Consider the following 25,477-nt stretch of genomic DNA (forward strand, 5'->3'; position numbering starts at 1 on the left):
AGTCGTACACTCTTCAAGCGGAGGATCATCATGGTGTAGCAGACAGTTATAATTAGAACAGGAATAACAAATGCAAAAACAAAAACACATATTTTCATGGTATTGTCCCAATACCAGTATGGCTGAGGAAACTGAAGAGCACATTCTGTTGTACCTATACAAATGAAATGTTAAAAAAATGAGTTATTATAGTAAATAAGATAAAAATAAAAATACTTCAAGCACAGTAGATTTGAAACAAAAAAGACTAATCAAGTAAAATATTAGTGCTAGCAACTCCAAGATGTGACTTCTAATGCTTAGATTTAAAGACTGTACCTTAGTTACATTCAATGAAGATCACATGTCTATGGCACTCTTGTTGGCACCACATTTGTATTCGTTTTATATAAATATAGTTGAAAGTATGACCTTTATTCACTCCTGCTATTCTTGCCTACTTTATGAATTCATTGTCATGAGGCAGCTGGAGGCTATCTTGATACTTAATGTTACAAGGCCGAGCAACTAATCATTAACTTGGCTTTGTCTCTACTCCTAATATGGGCCATAGCTTCTTTTCCATCCTTCTTCACCTTCTTATACCTCCCTTTAAAGCACAAAATCACTTAACCTGTTTACCCCCTTCTAACAGTTCACTTTGCTATTGTACTTACATAACTATACATACTTCTAATTAGCACAACTAAGTTACTAGTCCATTGCTACTTCTCTATTAACATTTAAATTTGCTTATCCCCTGTAATACCTCACTGTAATGTATTTCTTAACTTACTCCTACATATCTTATACATCACATTTCTTTCTGTAAATTCTCAGTTCATTGCTTGTCTATTAATGCTTGTGAATAGCAATAACATTTTTATACTGAGCACTACTCTATGTATTTACTTAAACTGCATTATAAAATCTGTTATTGTAAATACTGATTGCATTAAATGTGTTACTCTGAAGCTTTTTTCCCTGGATCTCCACTGGAAAAGGACACATGTGCCCCATTGGACTCTCCCAGTACAGCAATGTTAATAAATACATCAATAAAATAAGACTACAGTAATCAGAGAATGTACACAGATACATTCATTCTCACGTTACACAGGGGCCTACAGATTATTTGGAGTGTTACTTTTTCAGTTACTGTGTACCCTTACACTTCACTTGTAACATATGGGAAATTAATGAATGTGACAAAATGCAATGGATATGCATGCTGCCTCACAAAGAAAAATGCACACAAGCACCAATAATACATCTAACATTGCCTTTTATGAGTACAATTCATTCTGTGTCAGAGCTGGAAAAGATTCCTGTACGTCTGTAACAGAAACAGATAGACATGATGGGTACATTGACAAAGTCCTTGAATTTAAAGACCTTTGATGGCAATTGAAATGACTGGCACTGTCCTCTAGTAAGGTCTTTCCAATGTTAAATGAAATTATACAATAAAAGTGATTAAGCTTTTCTTCCATTTTTGGAGACTTCAGCAAAAACTACTTTTGTTCTGGCGTAGTTTTTTTTTTTTTTTTTGCCATCTTCGAAATCAGCATTTTTACCCACACTACTTCAGTACTGCATATACTCAGCCCATGAGCAACTTAGCTCTGAGAAAACTTAGGAAGCTCCATTTGTATACACACACACACACACACACACACACACACACACACACACACAGACACACACACACACACACACACACACACACACACACACACTATTCAATGCAACAGATTATTCTGCATAATCAGTGACCTTGCATGTGCATATAAATCTCTTAGAATGATGACATTTGATGTATTTGAAATTTAAATTCTGGTTCTTCTCATGGCTTTGAGAATGAGTGGTCCTACCCACACCTCTTACAGATTCACAATGAATTCTCAATACCTTCACTTCTGTTGTGCCAATCTTGCGATTCGGAATGCCGAATTCCAAAGTTGATTGAAATAGTGATTGTAAAAGCTTTATATGTTATATTAAACAGATAGTCATTGCATGCTCTGACTGTATATTACTATATCTTGTGTGATGCAAATAATGAAACGTATGATCATATTCATCAGGAAAAAACATTGCTACAATAACTGGTCTATGATGAACTTTTATTAGTCTGTGATATACTAGATTATACCATTGTCATATTTAATTCCCACAAAGTGCATTGCATCAGTAAGATAAGACATCACTTCTGTTGTGAATTGTTTCTAAATGTTTGAGTTAATAGACAGGCATAAGTCTTTATAATATCTAGCTCAAATATACTTCTTTTCATTTTTACTGGACACTAAGATGAATAAGAATTAATTTCTAACATGAATAAACGTAATAGGCCCATATCAAATAAAATGGAAATGGGCATTTGCACTCACGTATAGTGCAAGACGAGATTTATTCCAATCAGGTAAGCTATGACACAACTTGTACACAGAGTCATGTCATGCCACTGTGACAACCAGCATTTTAAATTACAAGCAGAATAACACATGAGCATATGTTTAGGTAGGTCTAGCATGGAATACAGGTCCTTACTGCATGACAGTATCTGGTTTCCACAAGTAGTTTACAGGTCTGCCGATGTCACATGTATGAGATGTGCTTGACCCTATCAAAAAAAAAAAAAAAAAAAACAACTGCCAAAGTCATTTGATATACCAGCTTATCTATTATGTAATAAAAATGTGAATGTAGATATCAGTATAGTATTAGCCAAAAATAATTTTAGCATGTTTGAGCAAAGCCATAATATTGGAAGATAGCTTATATCTGTTCTTTAAATTTTGCATCGTCAAATTAGAGACATTTTCCTGACAGCACAATGTGACTTATTTGTCTCTGAATAACATTCATTTTTTAGCATACAAACATGCAGGTTTATTGCAATCACATAGCTTTAGGAACACATACATACAAACGCACACACACACACACACACACACACACACACACACACACACACACACACACATGGACAGAAGTGATGATTCTTTACAACACACCATAAACTGATTATATAACAAGCTGGACCAAAAAATATTTAAGGAGTGCAAGATGCAAACAGCACATACATTTCTTCTATAGTTTTGACTGTTGTTTTCACTGGAAAGTTCATCATATAGTGGCAGATCATCCTTTCTCTGTCTAGTAAGTCTTATGAAGGAACTTACAACTGACATTTTTAAAGTCTAAATCCCTATATTACAGATAAAAACTGCAGCTAAAAATGATTAGGTATAAAGTCCTAAATGGGAAGCGATAAGAAGCTTCAGGGTAGCCAATTTTCAGAAGAAAAGACAAACTTAGACAGATTGGACTTTTGTGCACCATGATGATTTTGAGAGGAACTATTAAATTTAAGGATCACATCAGAAGAATGAAAGGGAAATTGAAGTTGGCTCTTGTAAAGATCAAAGAACAGAACAAGCACTATATCTGACGAGAATAAATTTTCTGTCTGCAGGCAATAATTGTCTCATTGTATGTGAAGTTATTGTTTTACTAAAGGCTGGTTATGTCTCATCAAAAGGAAGGAATAACAGATACAGCTCTTAGCAAAGAGCAGCGCTGAAGATAACCAATTTGCCGAAATGATTTAAACTCTGTTGCAATAGCCTGACACCATTCGTAATGCTCTGACCTCTCAGAATGCATAGAAAATGCATGCAGGCAATATAAATGTCATCTGAACAAATTTTCTCAAACACTACCAGTTATACAAGATAAAAATAAAAATAAATGAAAGTAATCTTTAAAGCATCTGGCGAAGAGCAAAGGACAGTGAGAATCTTTTTTTGTATAATTTTATTATCTTTATCCAAGGAAACACATAGACAGCGGGCTTATAGACAATTAGTTAGCTATCTTACGTAATACACGGTGGAGGTGGAAGAAGCAGAAAGGGGAGGGCAGTTGTCATCTAAATGACTGAAATAACACCCTAAAAATGTCAAATGTCGTGAAGAGACTTGTAAATGAAAGGAATTCAGTCAGTATCAAAGTTTTACTTGTAAACACAGTGAATGCTGGTGACTTCAGAACACGACGTGGGGCCTAAAGCAAGCAAATGAATATGTATGTCTGTTATGGCATGATCAGCTTTGAAAAGAGGTTGCAGCTGTATAAAATTAATTGGTAGCACACTACTGCACAAATTAAGTAGTTTTCCAGAAAGCCTTTTGCTTTACTATACATGCTGGAACTAGTGTGAGAAAGAAAATATTTCAGCCATATGAAGAGGTAAAATAGGCGACTGCAAATTCCTCAATCTTTTAGTGCAAGAATACCCAACAAAGCCAAAATGAATGAGGAAGCAAAGGCCCCAAATCAGGGACAGATTTTAAATATTGCACCCCCATTAATGTATTGCTCTCAGTTCAAGGTCTCCTTAGCTCTTAGATATAGTGATCATGTAAATTGACACGCAGTATAAGAAAGTGAGCTGTCCATGTACATAGTATTTACTAGAAATTCCTACAATTTATGGGACACTCCTTATTACATGTATCTCTAGATTATTTTGGTGATTTATCTCTATGATAATGCTGTGAAAGGCCTTCTTATTTTGCTGCACCTAAAGATGCTATTATAGCAATAACCCACGCCTGGGTGTGGGTAATGCTGGATTTACCCACGGTTGGCGTGGTTTGGTCCCGAGGGCGAAGCCCGAGGGACCAAACAAAGACAACTGTGGGTAAATCCAGCATTACCCACACCCAGAAGTGGTTATTGTTATTATATTAATGACATTATTTAAGAAAAGAAATAATTACTTTTCTTAAATAATGGCATTGTATAATGCCTCTTTGCTGCCCTTCCGCAGCTGTCTGGTGTTCATGCAGTTCTGATGTACCGCACATGCCTACGCAGTACATCAGAGCTGTGGGGAAAAGCAACGGAGAACGCAAGATCTCCGTTGCTTTTTACTGTCTCGCTATGTTAAATGGGTTTAACATAGCAAGACAGCTTTAAATTAAACAACGGAGATCTCCGTTGCTTATTTTAAAGCTGTCTCGCTATGCTAAACTCATTTAACATAGCGAGACAGGTTAAAAAAAAAAGCAACGGAGATCGCAAGATCTCCATTGCTTTTTACACACTGTGTCGCTATGTTAAAGGAGTTTAACATAGCGAGACAGCTTTAAAAAAAGCAACGGAGATCTGCGTTGCTTTTTTTAAACCTGTGTCGCTATGTTAAACTCTTTTAACATAGCGAGACAGTGTTTTATACTAACGGAAAAAGTCCGGGCGACCGGACCTTTTTCCGTTAGTATATTGAGGGATTTACAACGGGCACGCTGGTTGGGCTGGCCAATCAGCGTGCACGTTTTAGAGGAGGCATTGTATAATAACTTCATTACACTCAGTCCTCAGTGTACTATTCCCCCTACTGATTACCTTTATGCTCAGACTCAGTGAAATATTGCAGAAAATTAGTCACTACTGAGTCACTTCCTATAACATCTATGACTCCATATATAAGGATGCAGGCACCTAAAAATGAATGCATTCACTTATTAGTAATCCATTATGCCATATATAGGGAAAGACAGAACAAACAAAGCATTGCATTTTACTTTGTGAGTTGGCCAGAACAGATGATTATATTATGCTATATTATATTACATTATATTATATTTTATTATATTATATTATATTATATTATATTATATTATATTATATTATATTATAATACAATTGTTTTCTGAGGTAGAGCACTGACCTCCATGGGCCTTTTTCAGACTCAGCCCAGGAGCTGTGGTTAAACGACTTGCTCAGAGTCACACAGTTAGGAAATGGTGGCTTCACAGATATAAAAGTAGGGGAGATCATTCATGTAGACAGAAGTGATGCCAGATAGATGGAAAACACTTTTCCATACATAGAGTTTAATACAGTAGCTGTGATTTGTGATAACATCTGTTAACTGAGCAACACAGCAGTGAGACTGACTTCACAAATATAAAAGCTGGCTGCCTAAGAAAGAATCTTGTCATTCAAAGCAATCTAACATTATAGAGCCATGCATAGGAGCTAAAATAGGACCAATGGGTGAAGCCAGATAATGTAGAAAATTATGATTGGGCTGCCAATCATAACTGGCTTATTCTGTGATTGAGACATAGATACCAAGCAATTCATCTCAAGACTGAAGTTTAAGAGATGAATCTTAGCATTCATGATGAGAACACATAATTGTGGTTTATAATCAGAGACCTGATCATAATTATTTATAGTGCATGGAGCTTTATCTGCTCCATGTAATATTAGTTACAAAAAATAAATAAAAGGAAAGAAAAAGCACTTAAGTGTTTTGTCTGCTGTAAAACACCTGCTGGAAAGGGAGTTACACACTCTCTTATGTTACGGAAAGTCAGGGATAAATTACAAGCACAGATGCAGGCAGAAACAAATCTGTTTTTAATCCAGCTGCTGTCATTTGTTGGTCAGTACTGACAGGTTTAACTGATAAGTACCATACTCAATCATAGAAAGTGAAACAGGAGGTGCCTAACATTTGTTAAGATCAGGTCTTGAACTATAGAACCACTTAACTTATTTGTCTTTTTCTGGATATTGGAGTGCAATCACTGTGCTCCATGTACTGCAAGGATATTTATCTATGTAGTTTGTTTTATTTGTTAACTGGGTAGGTACATTTGTCCAACAACTCTTTTCAGGCACAACTCAGAACATATAGGCAAAGAAACAACAAAGGAAATCAACAAATGCAAAGAAAATGTAGAAGCAATCAAAACAAAATTGTATCCATATAATTAGGTATATGCTCAATAAGAACCATAAGCAGAGAGCAGTGGTTAAATAAATACGTAAAATCAAGAAATCAGGGCAATATCCAGGAAGCAAGTGCAGATATCACCCCTGGAGACAAAAAAACTCAGATACTGGAATCAAATTAGATTATATTGAAAAAGAACTGTGCAAACTGGATCCAAACAAAGCACAGGGAGGAGATGGAATTAGTAATAATGACCTGAGAACACTTCAGCAAGAACTAACAGTACCATTATATTTAATATTCACTAGGTCATATAAATATGGGAAGATTCCTCAAGATTGGAGACATGCGTTTATTAAACCTGTCTTTAAGGGAAAGAGTAGCAGGACAAACCCAGATTCATACAGCCCTTAAATCTACTTTCATGTTGTGAAAAAAATAGTCGAGAAGGTAATATTGGATAAGTTATTGTCAGAATTGTATAGGTTAGGATTTGAAATCATATATCAGCATGCATATGTTAAAACTAGATCTATTACAACCTGTAACATAATGTTCTATAGCAATGTAATAACATCTATGGATGAAAAATTCTGCTGCAATGTAATTTATATAGATTTAACTTCAGTATTTGACAGGGTCATACACAAAACACTGATCAATAAATTAGAATAACTAGGTATTGATGCACTCATGATAACATGGATAGCTGCATGGCTTACAAATAGGACATGGCAAGTATTATACAGTAACTGGACAGGTACAATTTTTGGTTGTAGTCAGGGTGTCCCACAGAGATCTGTCCTAGGCTCTTACTTGTTTAAATTGTATCTTTCAAGCGTAACTTTTCATCTGAGGTGTTCTACAGTCAGTATGCAGATGACCTGAAATTACATAAACTGGTTATACCTGTTACAGATAAGACATGTCTGCAAAAGAACTTGACTAAATTAACCATTTGGGCACAGGAGAATAATATGCTGATTAATACATCAAAAACTAAGCATATAAGATTTGGGAGACATAAATTGAAAGGTGAATATTTAATACAGTACAACGAGATTGAAACTGTAGACTTATTTAGGGACTTGGGAATATGGTTAGATCCAGTTATGAATTTTTCTAATCATATCAGTAATGATAATCAGAAAACTATAGGTTGTATAAAAAGATTTGTAAATCTAGGAAATCAGAACTGATGAAGTCATTGTTTGTTAGTTGCATTAGACCCAAACTTCCATATGGAATAACAATATGGAAACCCTATAAAAAAACAAGCATGAGTAAACTGGAAAGAGTACAGCAGAAATATGCCAAGGGCATCCATGGATGTGGAAATTTAAGTTATTATGAAAGACTAAAATATCTGAACTTGTACAGTGTCTATAATAGAAATCTAAGAAAAGATCTTTTTCAGGTATATAGGATATTTAGACACAGCTACCTCCGGGAATGTTTGGGGTTATCAAAAAGTAGTAGAGAATCATCAGATAACCTATGTAGATGATTCTATAGGAATGAGAAGTGCACTCTGAGAGAGCAGCTGGTATATGGAACAAACTACCAAATTACATTAAAACAAGTACTAACTTTGATATTTTTAAGAACACCCTGGACACATTATCGGAACAAGTGTTTTCATATATTGGCAAGCTAGAAGGGCATTAATGCCTGTGCTTGAAATAACTGCATGTATGTATTATGTATGTATGTAAAGCTGTTGCAAAGGAAGATGTCACTGTCTCTGTTTTTGACACTGATGAAGGTAAATAACCTGCTTATAATAAGTCACAAGGGAATGCCATCTTTGCAAGATTGCAATCTCTTCTTCAAGATTATGCCAGAACTGCTCTTAAGATGCAACTACCACAAGTGGCAATCTGCCATAGTTGGCCTGTTACATGCTGACTGATCTACCTACAATTCTCTGAAGCCTGACTGCTTTCAGCAGTGGCATTAGTACTGGGTTTATTTGAACTATCACATTGGTGAAAGACTTGTTTTTGTCACTTGTACTCAGCCTCCTTCACTAATACTAAGTTGTGGGCAAAAGGTGCCCACACAGAGTGTGGAGGACTTTTTGGCACTTATTATGTGGTTGCATGGAACAGTAAATCAAAGCACATTACTAGATAAGCAAGGGGAAATTGAGACTTTACAATCTTAGCAATGGCTGTTATTTATTCACTAGTACTTTACTGAATAGGCAAATCTAGGAAACAGTAGTTTCTTTGTAGCCCCTTATACATATATGTCTCTAAATATATCTATGTATCTACATCATATATATCTCTACTCATATATATATATATATATATATATATATATATATATATATATAGATATAGATAGATACATATAGATAGATTTGAGTCTATGACATATGTTTGAAGTATTAAACTTTGAACAACCGTTCAAATCACAAAGATTTGAAAAAAAAATTATTTTTGCAGGGATGCAAGCCTCCCTGCACCCACCACATGAGGGGCTGTGCCTCCCACACCCCTGCTGTTATATACACCAACTCTGAGAGTGCACTACAGTGGGGAAAGGGCATATTCCCAGATTCCCACTGTACTACTTCTAGCACTGAAGAAAAGATGATACATGCAATCAGCTGAATTTCGATCAGCTGCACCAGCCTTTTCCCATTATAGGAAAGTTGCTGCTTTGACGGGTTGAACAAAATTCATATTTGTATACAACTTTCTGCTTAAATGAAAAAATAATTATTTTATTTATTTATTTATTTAAAATGGATAGCTGAAAAGCATTGGTCTTTGTATCATGTTTTCATCAAAAGGAATCAGTCAGATTGTGTTAACAGAAAGCAGTTATTATATATGTAAAAAAAGTATACATTTGTAAATATATTTCAGGATAACTTAACAAGAATACAAGTCAAATGACTTAGTAGACTATTGGTAGTTTGAGCATAATATTGATATTTTGGTTTTCCATCCACAGATGTTATAACCCTACAGTCTTTGAAATCTCATTGGGCCAACCTAACTTCTGAAGTGGAAGAGCTGTTTCATAACTTAGACATTGAGTGTGATCAAACCACAATGAGGTCCAAGACATGTTGTGCTACAGCCAAACTGGATAACCCTCAGTCATCTGAAACTCCAACCAAGAAGAGCAGGTGCAGATTCTAGAAGTCTGCTGAAAACACATCAAAAATGGAAAGCAATCCGAAACTGCCATGATTACAACTGTCTTGGAAAAGCCAGGTAATGAAGGTCCTCCAGATGCTAGTAAGGGTAAATTAGTTGAATTAGTTTCGGAAAAAAGGATTTGACTTCTGAGCTGAACAAAGGGAAAAGGGATTTTTAACAGTCCTCAGGTGGATGCCCTTCTCTCAGCTAATCCAGGTCAATCTGCAAGTTGGGTTGAAAGAAAAACATTGAGCAATTCAAAGGGCATTTCTGTGTCTGAAGCATGGATCTAGATTAGTTGGTCTGCAATGTCCTTGGCAGTCAATAACTCTGTGTCTTTATTAGGTAATTCCAATACTCCTGGGGAACATATAGCTGTTCACATTCTGAAAACCATTAAAGACCAAATCATTAGGGGAGATTACATAGATATTTTAGAGTTGGAAGATGCAGATGGGATATAAAAGATGAAAAATCATGTTCCAAAGATCTGCTGGGTACATTGGCTGTTCTCTGTAAATCATCTACCAACAGACACAAAAAAAAATGGAACTCATAAGCAGCAAGTTTTCTAATATTTATGGCTGTCCTTGTTGAAAATAACCTTCATTTGGCTTTACCCTTAATTTCCTATTTATTGACTATCAGAGAGGTGCATCATGTTAATGGGGGAGTGGCATGATTAGGCTATGATCAGAGGTTTAGGAAATGAAAAGCAGTCAGTAAGTCTTTAGGGTATTACCAGCACCACCCCAACACCTGGTTAATGGCTATGCTGTACAGACTCTCTTCCAATAACCTTGGAATTAATGTTGATTCTCAGACTACAAAAGACTATTGGGCCTTCAAATGTGGTAAATATTTTTAGCCAGCTGACCAAATTTCTCACATGTGTTTACACTGTGGGAAACTTCATCTGGCCTTGTTGGTGGCAAAAGAAATGAGCCAATTCAAACAGAATCTGGGGCAAACTATGCCATTTAGACTTTCTGAATGACATAAGCAGGGTGCTTTTGATGGAGAAGCTCCTTTCAATTCAACAGAAGCTTTCTTCTCTAGCAGGGACAATAGCAACTAGGCTATCCACTTGCCCATTAAAGTAAAAGAACTCACTTAGGAATTTAAATTTTACCCTGACTACCAGACACCAAATATTTTAATTCAAGGGTTCACCATGGTCTTTCCTTGAAATCCAATGCTCCCTGTAATAATAAGTTTGTTAAGAATTTGAATTCTATAACTGTGAGACAGCATAGTCTTAGATATAGGCCACAAGAACTGGAATTTGGACTAAGAACAAGAGGCACAGATTTTAGCATAAACAACAATTTATTTTCTGGTTTCGTCATTAGACTTCATCAGAAAACAATACATTGAACTGTAAAAAAACGTTCAGTTTAAAAATATCTGTAAACCAATAGAAAGTACATCTTTGTCCCACAATTAAGTGACATCACAAACTCAACTATTAAAGACATACACTTCTGTTCAAAACTTATTTATTCAAGTGAACCCTGCGGTTCTTTACGAAACACTTGATGTTGACTACATCATTCGACCCTGGTGCTTTGTCAGAGTTTAACCTGACCTGCCACAGTGCTTCTTTTTGTTCCCACTCTGCCTTAAAATCTCTGTTCCTTATATGGTGTCTTCCCTGCTCCAGAATTGAAAAAAAGGAACTTTTTATAGTTAGGACACTTCAAGGTGTGTTTAAAAAACGCATTTCTGCTATCCTTCTTTTTTATGCTATAGTAGCGATCTTTAATCCTGGCACAGAGGACTCAGGTGGTCATCTCGATATAAAATGCAGTACAATGAGAACATAACCAAATGTACACCACACCTTTGGTTTTGCTGTTAAAATGAACTGGCGCTGGAATAGTGTGTGGCAAATGTGGCAAATTTACAAAAGGTCTCTCTAATATGTACCTACAAATGGTACAACTTCCACATTTGTGCATGCCATATGGTTTGTTTCTGTGTAAAATAGTCCTTTTCTCTGATTTTTTTCACCCCCTCAAATAATAATTTTAAATTATACTGATTTCTGTACACAAAGTGGGGGTGGGGGCCGACCATTGCACAAAGGTCGTGATTACCCTCTAAAATTTTCCAGTCATCCTGTATAATGCCTCATCAATCCACTGCCCAAAGTAATTTTCAAATTGCAAAATATTCTTGCTCGAAACTTTGGAGCCACTATAAGGAACTTGTAATATGGGTGGGTAGAGTGTCATTCAGTTGTCCATGACATACTTAGCTGTACTTCTTAATTTGTCTTCATGGTAACCTCTTTCCAAAAAAAGTGAACAAATAAAATCTATTTCATTAATAAAATCACTGTCTTCACTAGTCATTTGACTGGCCCTTATATATTGGCCTTTGGGTATGTTGTCCTTCATGAATTGTGGATGAAAGCTCTTATAGTGTAAGTAACTGTTGGTAAAAGTCTTAGATATTCTGAAGGATGAATTATAATCTGGAAGAATGATCAGCCACTTTAGAACTTCTCCTTGGCAATTCAAGACCTCACATATCAGGCTGGTTCAAAAGAAAAAAAAAAGGCAAATTTGTCCTCATGCATCAGATATCTTCCCCAAGTGGATCTTCAGGTAAAAAATTAATTTCAAATGAGGGTCAGTTGCGTTTTGACAGGGCCATGGCAATAGGCTGTCCAATAGGTTTTGCTATGTTTGAGACTTTCCACACAGTTTTGCACTGGTGTTAGCAGCAAACGGTTACATGCCTAGTTGCAATTCATTACATTGATTATTTACTTATTACTGGGGTGGGTGAGCAAGGCACCAAAGTAGGCATAAGAATGTTCATGGATCATTTGTCCACCTTAGAGTTCCCCTGGTGAATGATAGAATGGAAGGGATGAGTCACTGTATTACAATTTTCGTCTCAGAAACTGATGTTATTGGAAAGTCTTTCAAGCTATCCAGCAACAAGATACAATGTTTAAAAGTACCCATTAATGAAGTCCTAGCAAATTCTGAAACAAGAGTAAGCCATGACTCTTATGGGTTTACTTAATTTTGTATGTAGGGCAATTTCCCCAGATAGGGCATTCTAAAATCTTTGACAAACCTGTTGAAACGGGAATGAAGGAAACACCATTCGGTGTGAATTACAGAAAAGGTAAAATACAACTTATGTTTCTGGAAAGTGTTTCTGGGTCAATTCAATGGGGTCTCCCTGTGGCAGTTGGATTGGGTTTCCTCTGATTCCTTCCAACCTTTCACCGATGCAGCTGCCAGCACAAGTGTGGGAAATGGTTTGTGGCACAATGGTCATCCTTTTGGCCATAGTCATCAGGAAAGATGTCATATTCCTAGAAATCCTTCCTATATGGGCTGTAGTTTACATCTTGCAAGATCATTACAGAGACAGAAAGTTACATTTTTATTCTGATAAGCAAGCTTTTTTGAGATACTCTAGGTAGAGCCTCTTGGTCAAACTCAATTCAGACTGTATTGCATTTGCTAGTACCATAAATTTAAAAATCAATTTAACATTCTCTGCAAAACATCTACCTGGTTGTCTTAATTCTGTAGCTAACAACATATCCTCTCTCCAGATTTCCAGGTTTTGTTTACTGGCTCCAGAGGCAGAGCACTTCCCTCCCAAAATATGGCTTCTTGGAAAAAAATGATTATTACTTTAGTCTATAATTTGTGGGACAAAAACACCATGAGAGCCTACATTTCTACCATATCTAAATTCAAAGTCTTCAACATACATTTACCACATAAAGATAGACATTAGACAGTTGAAATTATGATTCACTACTTCTTACACAGAAGCACCCCACAGGAGTTCCCCAGCTCCCTGTTCATACAAATTAGAGCATTATGTTGGTTGGCAAGATGTATAGAACTTCCCGGTTTGTCACACCACTGGACCATCAGCAAATTATCGAAAGGCTGGAGCCACAGAAATGTAGATCATAGAGTCCCAAGATGCCCCATAGGGGATTAATTGCTTGCAGGTGTCATAGAAGAGATAATGATGTCAGTTAGAATCTTTCACTATTTAACTATGGGGACAACATTATTTACCTGGCTCTATTCAGTGCCCTTTACTCTGGTCACTAAGGTGGACTGATGTTATCATAACATATTTGTTTGTATTGGTGTGATTAAAAAACTCTCCTTCCCATCCCTTAAAACCACTCTGAAATACTTTGTAGCCAAAAGCTGGCTCTTTTCTTTCTCAGCACCGGGATAAACTATATCCCTAAATGTGAACTAGTACCCAGTTCATACCTTACAACTCCTTACTTTCCCTTCTTCACTCATTTCCTTACTTCTATCAATTTCTCTCCACTGACTTTCTCTCTAAATATAACATGAGCCTGATTTTCTCTCAGTTTATATTGCAATTCCTGTTTGCATTATATTAACTTACCTTCAATTTCTTTATAAACTGTCTAAAATTTCCCTAAATATAAAATTATCATCATATAAAATATCTATTATTAACCAATGCTTTCTATTACATTTAATTTGTTATAATTATTTAAACTATAGATTTTTTGTATTATTTTTGAAGATTGTAACATTTTTGTTCTTAAAATGTGTAATACTTTAAAACAATTCTCCCTGGGCCTCCACCGAAAATGGTTTTCTATCCAGTCGGACTTTCTCCATAATTGAATGTCAGTAAATAAATAAATACGTACACACAAATAAACACATTTAAAACCAACCAGGTTGGAACAGGCTGACATTTTTTTCAACAACTAGAAATGTTGGCATTCTGCCCAGTGCATTGGACCTGGGCTACAACACCTTCATTATGTGATGTTTTTCTCAGGAAATTGGTATTTTGATTATCAGATGGGAAGCTGTTGAACCCCACAGATGTCAAAGCCATGTGTGGAATTGACCTGTCAGGGCAGTCATCATGAAGGCTAAAATTCCTTCATATTCACAATAGGGCAAGCATTAGATTTACCCAGGGATGCACTATCTGTGGAGGCTATAAAGCACTCAAGTAAAAGAAAATCTGATGCTTTTTTTCATGTACATTAGAATATTTTATTTACAATATCTACAGAGCAGCCTCCAGAGCAGCAGTCAGACCAAATGGATTGAATCTTGGCCTCAATCCCACTCAGTGAACAGCAGTGTGGCAAAGGTTCCCAGCATTATCATAGCTCCAGTTTTTACCAACCACTCATAATCTGCTTACCTTCAACATGCTACCTGGGGATTTCTTTATTTATTTGGGAGGAATGCATAATTTGTTTTACTTTTTTACTTTTGATGTTTTCAGATTGATGTTTTTGATTTTTGACATTTTTCAATGTTTGCTAACAGTTTCACGTGTATCTATCTCTCTGTCACTCTATCTATATGTTTATCTATCTATCTATCTATCTATCTATCTATCTATCTATCTATCTATCTATCTATCTATCGCTGTATCTGTCTACCTATATATTTATCTATTTAGTGCTCTGTCTGTCTGTCAATCTGTCTATCTACCTACCACTATATCTAAGACATTGAAGTTGTTTACTCTTAAGCATCACTGTACTAATAATACATTTTCTTTTCTGCCTTTAAAGCTCTTTATCTGGTCATTTGTTTATTGTAAATAGAAAAGGTATCATTTTCAAAACTTTGGAACCACATCCAGTTTCACGTGTACACGACTCCTTATGAAACATTGTACCATCATGTTCAAGCACTTTTTCATTGAAACACACACACACACACACACACACACACACACACACACACACACACACACACACACACACACGCACACACACACACACACACACACACACACACACACACACACACACACACACACACACACACACACACACACACACACACACACACACACACACACACACACACACACACACACACACACACACACTGAAAGAAATGATGTAAGCAGCTAGCTATATCAGTTACTGTTGCATAAATGAGTAGTGATATTGCATTCATGCTCAGCTAGCTAACAATCTGTAGTGCCTTTTGCTTCCTTAAAAGTTTATCTTTGAGGTTCCACACCTTTCTGACCTGCCCTATATACATCTGTGCCATTGGTTTGGTTACAGTGTGCGATTCTCATTGGCTGCTCTAATATACTTAAGGAATTTTCCTCCTTTTTTGTGGTTGGGTGATCATGAAGTTAGTATATTTAATTTCCAGGGGGATGACAAAGCAGATACCCCATGCAGGGGATGGAAGCCCCCTTATAAAAGCCAAGATCTGAGTTGTTTTACACAATGGCAAATGTAATGTACTTACATTTGTGATCACTTGACTTAGATTTTTTTTTTTGGTTATAGTGATCACCAATTAATTTGTTTGACATATATACTGTCAATGAAAGTTCATGGGCAGTTTTAAGAAATATACTCACATATATATTTTACAAGATTTACTTGTATTTTTACTTTACAACTTGTATCAAAAGGCATTTTACATATGCTCAACTGCTGCATGTTTCTCTCTCTGGTTTTCTTGTCTAGTGCAATCTTGAATATCTTTACAAAAGATAATTTTGATTCAGAAAGCAATTTTGTCTGACAAACTTCACTGCATATGCCACTTATGAATCTGTTTATTAATACTTCTTCCAAATATGCACCAGATTCAAAGCTCAAAGCAGAAAAATCAGTTCAGCAGCATACTTCATCATAATCTCAGTGGTTGTTTGTTTACAATAATTCAAATTAAATCTGAGTTCAGTTAGTAGTAGTATAGGATGCAAATGTTACTCTGACTATTCCATGATCTGTTTATAGCTTTATTTCCTTAGTTTTTTTTTTTGTATGTATGTAGGATGCTCTGACAACCTTCTGTGTTGTGGACTCAGAAACTGTCATTATCCCTCCTCTTGTCCAGTTTAACCCCACTAGAGACAATGTCCCCAGCCTTACCATATTGGCTTGGTGAGTGGGAGGAAATTAAGTTAGGCTGATAGAATGAGAGGGAGAAAGAGAGAGAGACAATTGGGGAGGTGGGTGGGCCCAACACTCACTATAACCATTCAGGAGGTAGCTTGAAATTACTGCAGGTTAGTCCCCAACCACTGCATGCTGGCATTACATTTTATAGGCTAAGGTTAACAATAATGCATGGATTCTTATGATGACACCACCCAGAATTCAACAGCAGAAATTTCCCCAGACTTGGCTACTTTTCTTAACCTGGCAATTGCTTCCAGACACAGTATCTCATAAAGACTAGGATAGGCCTGCTTCCAAAATCATCCAATCTCCCTGTCATTCCCTCAAGAAGTGTTAAGCAGGCATAACATTCTTATTCCTTTCCCAGCTTTCTACCATCCTCTGCAAATGTCTGAGTTGCTTACTGAACTTGGATTGCCTGGGCTATAGTCAGGATTATATCCTTCTGTTGTACATCTGTATATCCTTAGATTTTTTTTTCATGAGCCATGTTCCAAAGTAATCTATTTGTGGATATACCAATAATATGGAGTAACATCACTGTGTGCTTATCTGAGGAATGCTGTTCTCCATAAATTTTACAATTTTTAATATATTCAGTCCATGACTCCATAGTTGGTTCATAGTCCTCAGTTCTTTCTAGCCCTTTCATCCTTTAACTGTTTGGCCACATTTATAGTAAAAAAAAGTGTCAACTTTTTTTTTTCTTGTATCTAATATATTCTGAAGAGATGCATAAAAATCATTTTAAAACCACCTCATTACTGTACAGTTGGTACAAGTACTATCCCTTTATCAATTTGTATTTTAGAACAAGATTGCCATTAAGGAAAATTAGCTGCCATGTACCGCCATATGCACCATATTACTATTTGTTAAAAGACAAGAGGTCATTCTGCTCCTTGGTGCACTGTCAAGCTTAAAATGCCTTTTCCCCTAATAATAAATCTAGAATGAACTCTAAGGCTTCAAACAATATTTCTGCTTAGGCAGAATACTGTTTAAGGCACAGTTTCAGACTACTATTCAAACAAAGGCTGGCAACCCTCAGAGGAAATACCAGGTATTTCGGGATGGATATAAATCAAATGTCATGGAAGAAAAAGGCAGTAAGGCTATTTATCTTGCCTCTGTCAAAAAAAAAAAAAATAATAAAAGCAGTTCATATCCTGACTGCAATGTAGCTTCATACATTTTTAGTTTCACTCTGGAGTATTTTTTAACTATAATATCCATCTAGGTATGTTGCAATATGAACAGTGTACTGAACTTTCAGAGGTCAGGCTCTGATGAACTACACTGAAAATTTCAGACAGGTGGCCATACTTTGTTCGCTCACTCTGACAGTCAAACACATGATTAACTGATCCTTGATCTGTAGTTCCCTCCCTGACCTTGGACACAAAAGCCATCACCACCATTCCAGTTCAGAAATCATATCTAGGAAACCGAATAACATTATGCAGACCAATATTTCTATTATGTCCTGTTTCTAAGTTTATAAAACAGGCTGTTTTCTCACAGCTTTAATCACTCCTTACTGACTATGGGCAGCCTTCTGACTAGCCACCACAGGACAGAAGCTGATTTGATGGCCACTTCCATCAAGTTACATGAAAGCATCCATAGGATTAATAAGCCATTTTGTTTTTGAAGTCCATGCAAAGGCCTGTGAAGCTGCAGCTTGCCCAGGACTCTCTCAAAAACTGCATATTTAAAATCTGTGCCTCACTGTTTCATAATAATTCAGCAGCTTCTCAAAGGGCCGCATTCTGCAAGATCAGAGGGTTTAGCATCTGCCCAGTGGTGTTGCTTAATGCTTTATCTTGATCACCCCTTCTAAATTTCACACTCCTCATTGATTGTCCTCGAAAGTAATTCAGTCTAATAGGTAGATAATCTAGATCTAATATTAAATGACTCTCCATTCTTCACAAATATATCTCTGTTCCACAACACGTAAAATGTCCCCCTCAATTTCACCATATGAGCCATACAGGTCATTTTTTTCAGAAATCAAATGACATATTCTTTGGCACTACCTGAAGTTTAGCTATGGCTCTAGTCCAGACTGCTTCTCAGTGCAAATATCTCAGAAGTTAGCTAGAAGCTATTCTGACCTGTGGGGTCATGTGCAAAAGTATTATGGAAACTACATCACTACTTGTCACTTGAAGAAAGGTAATCTTCTCACTCACACCAGAAAGCCTATTTTATACAAAAAAATGTGGTTAATAAAATTATCATGGATTACTTTCTTCATGTAATTACTGTAGACCTTGGAAATTACTGTCACAGACTACAGATTGCAATAAGCAAAGACTACCAGATCCTGTGTAATTCATCTAAACAGGAGTATCGGTGTCTCTAAATGGATATGGATGACTATCGCCTATCACTTATAGGTGCGTCATACCTAACTATATATTGACACTTCAAACTGCTGTTTCTCCTCCCTTGAGAGGACACTAAGACTCTGTATTAGTACAAAAATATCAAACTCTGCCTAAATCTCTCCGATACCCTAGAGTTTATCCATCTCAGAATGCATTTCCAAAGCTCATTCCATCTTTGTGCCAAGAAACTGGAATTCCCCACCAACACCAGCCATAAGTATGAGAAATCATAATCATAAATAAATGTCTCACTAATATAAAGGCACAGATTGTCATGGTTATCAGATGTAGATATTACAAGTGTTTGTACTAGTTTCCATTGTGCATGCTTCCTTGACTAGTTATGGCTACAACCATGCTGTAACATTTTGATGACTTTCCATATTTGCATGATATAGTTTGCATGACATACTTGCTATAATAATATCACTTACATAGAATATCTCTTAGTCATGTAAATTGTATTTATATGTAGTAGATATATATTGATTGCAGATGCTTTACAATTTCTCTAGCATGTGCACATGTTTCTGAGTAGTTTGATGTTCTTTCTGTGCTTTCATACTAAAGATCTGCTTTCTGCACTGTTTGTCACTGTGTGCTATTTCCATATATTGTCCTTTATTGTTATTCACTGTATCTAGGCTATATATAATCTCAGGGATGATGGAACAGGAGCAGATATGTCAGCATAATGGTCCTTGAATATGCTATGCATGACCACACTGCTCAGCTTTGGGATTCAATGGAAAACTAATATGGCCTTGGAAAAATTACTATCCTTATAAAGGACGTGTCTTCATTATCGCTATGCAAAAATGTCAGATAATAAATCTGTAAATATAAGCAATATTTCTTTGAGTTATGAAAGTTATGAGGCTCTAAGAACATCTGTCTTCCCATATTAATTATGCAGTGAATGCAGTTAAAAGTACAACTATATATATAAATACACAGCCTGCCATTGTGTGCATGTACTTACCATCCCTGGTTTTAGTACCTCCAAGTATAATGGCTGGGATACCAACAGCTGAGGACAATAACCAGATGCAGACATTTATTACTTTTGCCTTTAAAGGTGTTCTGAAGTCAAGGGCCTTGACTGGATGACAGACAGCAATATAACGATCGACACTCATCATTGTTAAGGTAAATATGCTAGTAAACATGTTATAATAATCAATTGATGCAACTATTTTACAAGGCACCTCTCCAAAAGGCCAGGAGTTCATTAAGTAGTAAGTACTCTGAAACGGCATTGTGCTGGTGACCAGGGCATCTGCTACAGCAAGATTGAAGATGTAGATATTTGTTGCTGTTTTCATCTTTGTATACCTATAAAACAAATGAATACAGTGTGCACTATTAGTTAACACACACAGACAAGAATTATTTAAAATGAAAATGCCATTAAATTTAATTATAAATGCTACTGTGCAAGTCAATTCTGAGGCCAATGTTTTACAATATGTTATTGTTAAGGGAGGACTTGACTATCTCTGCTACATTTAGCATACATTTTTATTTAAATAATGTTTCACAAAAGTACTGCTTTGCTGGAAGTCCCTTAATGGGTGCTGGTATATCTATTTTCATTTGATAAAGCTACAATGAAAATGACTTTCTGCAGCATCATATTTATGGAAATTTATAGAAGTGTTGCAGCATTGTCAATATATTGTACAGTTATCTTGAGCTGCTAGTGAAATAAAAATGCTGACTAGGATAGCCACAAATATTTCACTTTGCATTACACACCTAGGTGCTTGCATAATAAAACAAATGCATGTAAATTTATATCTGAAAGAGGAGATGAACTTGTGGAAGATGTAACGCTGTTAATCTATAAATTATAAGCATCATTTCTTCAGTCTTTCATACATAATATGAGTAACTACAAAAACAATACTTAATCAATGATTTTGACGGTACATTTCTTGATATTTTATTAGCCAGAATGTTAATCATTTTTAAACTAATTAACTGCAATATACACAAGAATTTTCAATGAACATTAAATAAATATCTATCTGCTCTCATAATCCCGAAATATATAATATGCCGAACAATGCAATGAATGACAAGTTTCCCATTTTTAAGCTGCTAATTCATAATTCGTTTAGCTTCCTACAAAAACTGGACTACAATTACATGCCCCAGAATGATCTTTTCAGGTTTTCTGTTTCTTCTGCATGTTAGCACAGCATTCATTCCTCTTGATCGAGTAGATCAGTAGATCAGAAAAGTTTGTTATGGACTGATATTTCTAGTTGCTAAATTGTTGTAAAATGTGTCTGTCCCGAATTCATTCTTTAGAAGGGCAAAGTAGGATAGTTTTTGTTCCAAATTCATTCTTTAAATGAATTAATTTATTATGTGAGTATAGGGCATTAGACCAATATACCTCAGTTTTAAGTGAAATTGGAAACTGTATGGTACCATTTGCTATGAGGAATTCTGCATTCAAACTGATTTGCCAGGAATTATTCTACAGACTGCAGGTAACAAGGATTTTTGCCATATGGTACTTTGTGATATTTTCTGCCAAGAAATAATTGCATAAATAAAGTGTGTTGACTGCAAACAGTCCTTAGAAATTTCAGAAAATATTGAAAAAGAATTGTCATTTTGCAGTTGTTGATGTGAAATGAAAGAGCATACCACAGAATGATTACTTTCATTTCTGTAGCACTGTAGACAAATTCAAATTTCATTGCAAACAGGCTTCTACTCTTCTAAAAGATAGACTTGTTGGATAGTTTGTAATGGTCCTATTTTCTTCATGAATCATTCAGTTATTCATGTCATTACCTTACATTTCATTCAGTCTAAGCTAGATACAGTTTCACTGCATACATTCAAAGGTTCATATGTAAGTATTAGGTTAGCTGCCTTTGCAAGCCATTTCAAGCATAGCCAGTTTCCATTTGTGTGCTCAGATTAACCTATCCCATTTGATTAGTGATTGGCAATACCCATCCCATGGTCAATAATTATACATCCTCCCTAATGAGAATAACTGGGGTCATACTGTAGATAATTTGAAGGGACCAATAAAGGGGCTAAAGCATTTAGGAGCTGCCTCTGTCCATTAGTAGTACAGGCGGGCAGGTATGGGGTAAATGTTCTGTTTCCCATCCATAGATCCAGGTTATGCTTGAATATGGGAAGGGATGAACTTTGTTTTATGTGGCCAGGGGGTCTGTTCTAGAGCAGTGCTATATTCTGAAATATTCCCGTCCCTCCAAACTGTTCTGTTGATGTTCCAGAAGAGATTTAGATCCCTATGCCAAGTATTTCTGATGCCATTTAACTTGCTGATGTACAGTAAATCCATCAGTAATGGGTTGGAGTATGCCTTTTATGCCAGACACAGGTCACCTGTTAGCAGTCTGTAGGATACTGAGTATAGTGACAGGCTTTGAGTTGGTCCACACAGTTTATATTGCTTAAGCCTTGCATCCTTTTATGAAGGTATCTCTGTAGGCATTCTAGTTGTTGCATTTGTCTGGACAGATACATGCCAAAGGAGGCATTATACTTAATGAAAATTAAAAATTATGAGGTGCAGCACCCAGCAGGATAAAAGCACTTGCATCAAACTAAACAAACATAAAGTCTACCCAAGCCAATTTTGAGGTAAAGTTGGCCTCATAGGCTAAGGACAACCACAAGGCATTATTTAGTTACATCTCCAATCTCAAAGGCAATACACAATTCTGTGAAGAGCTCATTTTTAATGGAGAAACCTATATGGAGACAGAAGATATAGCAAACCTACTGGCCAACTAATTCAGCTCCAGCTTTATCCCCTCTCTCCCTCAACCTTTTCTCAGGAAATACCATCAAGTATAACTCCCTGCTGTCACTAGGGACCAGGTCCTTAATACTCTCTCTAAGGCCAAGTACTCTGCATCAGTGGTCCCAGACAATAACCAATGATGCCTTCTAAAAGGAATGAAACATGACCTATCAGGCCCTCTGGAATTGCTATTTCTAGTTTCCAAACAGGCTTTGTGTCTCATGAATGGAAAACAACGATGGTCATCCCACTGTACAAAGGTAGGCCATCTACAGACACTCAAAAGAAAAGACCATAAGTCTCATTAGTCTCATATGTAAAGCCATGGAAAGAATTATCATGGAAATGATCAATAATGGCATATGAAACATCCAGATGCTGGACCCAAACCAATTTGGTTTTGTCATACCTACTTAACCTGGTGGACATCTTTAAGAAAATCATCAAAGCAATGGATGAGAACAAAATGGTTCACATTGCCTACCTTGACATGGCCAAGGCATTTGACATAATACCCCATTCAGGCATTATTGACAAACTTAAGAGACTAGGTACAAACCCTTATGTCACACAGTGGATAACCAGCTGTCTCACAGACAGGCCCAGGGAGTTAGAATTGGGGAGTCAGTCTCTACATAGAGGCCATTCATAAGTGGAGTACATCAAAGTTCGGTCCTGGAACCACTCCATTTTGGCATTTACTTCTCTGAAATCAAGGCCGATATCATTGGCCTATGGTTGATTAAATTTTCAGATGACTGCAAATTATGAGCTGTCATCATATCTCCCACTGCACAAATGTTCTCCAGGAAGGGCTGACTATGACAAATAACTGGTGTCAGAGCTGTGGAGTAAAACTAACTGCCAAGAAATGCATAATATTATCCTTCGGGAAGTCATCCACTCCTTGTAATTATCATACCAACAACACACCCCTAACAGCTGACCCAGTAGTCAGGGATTTTGGGACACACATGGACAGTAATGGAGCCATTGACCATCATGTGTCTACAGTAGTAAGGAAATCATTCTGTTGTGTAAATTATAACCAAAGGTAGGGCATCTAGGTCCAAGGAAGTCATTGTTCTACTGTATTTGTCATTCATCAGACCTATCACTGAGTACAATACCCCCTTTGGTACGTACCTAAACAGGCATAGCCAACAATTGGAAAGTCCACAGAGGTTCCTCACTAAAAGAATACAGGGCATAAGTAACATGTCCTGTGCAGACTGCCTCAAAGCCTTATCCCTATATGCTGCCTCCTACAGGCAGTTGAGGGGAGATCTATGTCTGGCGTACATGGCATTGTCAGACCCCTCTCTGATAGAACTCTTGTATATCCACAAAACAAACAGCACCAGAATTACACATTCTAAAGAGTTAAACCTTGCCTGTGATATAAATAGGACATGTTGGAGAGACAGCTATGTATATCAGAGACTAACCCTTCTCTGGAAAAGGCTCCCATTCATGTGAATCAAGGTTCCTCTCTATGCCAGTTCAACTGTAACTTGGACAATTGGATGAAGAACAGGAAGTTCATCGGTTTGGAACTTATGTCTCTAATGGACACAGGCAGCCAGTTCATGGTTCATGCCCCAGGCCCCTCCCTACACTTATCAAGTGTATGAGAACTTGTCAGAGATTTGGGATGCATGGCTAGAATTAAAAAGGCCCTTGTGGTCATTAGTCTTGTAAACACCTATAAACTTATGAGTTCAGTTTCATCAATCTCATCAATGTTGAACCTGATTTCTGTTTTATAAAGAAAAAAAATGAACAAGCACATGAATCTGTCTTGTTTCAACCTCACCACCATGAGTGTTGAGGAAAAAAATAAAAAACAGAGAAACTATTGGTCTTAAAACTTCATTGATGAGCTCAGTCACAATAATTTCCAAAAAGAAACCCAGATAGTGTTCCAAAACAACAAGCCTTTATTCATCACAGACAAGTGATCCTCAGTAACAAAAAGTCAGAAATATTTTAACAATGTTAAACATATCAGCTTTTATATACTTAGAAGTAGGTGTGAAAAATATAGATATTGTTTAATTTTAAACCAGCCTGTTCATGGCAAACAATATAAATAAGGCCATAAAAGTGGATTTTAGACCAGCAAGTACCCCCCCACACACTACTACTGATTAGATCAAACTAATCCTAGTTAAGGAAAACACTACCTATCTATTTGCAACCCACATTCCAAGATCAGGTATTAAGAAAAGCATAACATATACATAAAAAGACTTTTAACTAAAATCACATTTGGCTAACTAATGCAATAAAGCCTTCATCAGGTCGGTGAGAAGAACTAAAATCAAGAAAAACACATAGCTATCCAACCATAAACATAATCAGACTAGAGCACTATATACACCTGTCTAACAATACCTAGTAAATATCCATCCATGTCTATTAGTGTGCATAAAGAAATAG

The 25,477-nt window shown here is 36.4% G+C and overlaps 1 protein-coding gene across 1 annotated transcript in view; it reads right to left on the reverse strand.

Annotated features, from left to right (window-relative positions):
- Positions 1 to 25,477, reverse strand: part of OPRK1 (opioid receptor kappa 1) — a 320,574-nt gene that overhangs the window by 791 nt on the left and 294,306 nt on the right. Inside the window, exons 3-4 of the mRNA XM_044065500.1 lie at positions 20,216 to 20,568; positions 1 to 154 (exon numbers count right to left, since the gene is read on the reverse strand). The exon at positions 1 to 154 is cut by the window's left edge and continues 791 nt beyond it. Of these exons, the coding sequence (XP_043921435.1) occupies positions 1 to 154; positions 20,216 to 20,568 (507 nt within the window). The remainder of the gene's footprint in view (positions 155 to 20,215; positions 20,569 to 25,477) is intronic.

Source organism: Protopterus annectens, chromosome 3.part0 (genome assembly GCF_019279795.1).
Source record: "Protopterus annectens isolate FY-2018-M chromosome 3.part0, PAN1.0, whole genome shotgun sequence".
NCBI classification, from domain to species: Eukaryota; Metazoa; Chordata; order Ceratodontiformes; family Protopteridae; genus Protopterus; species Protopterus annectens.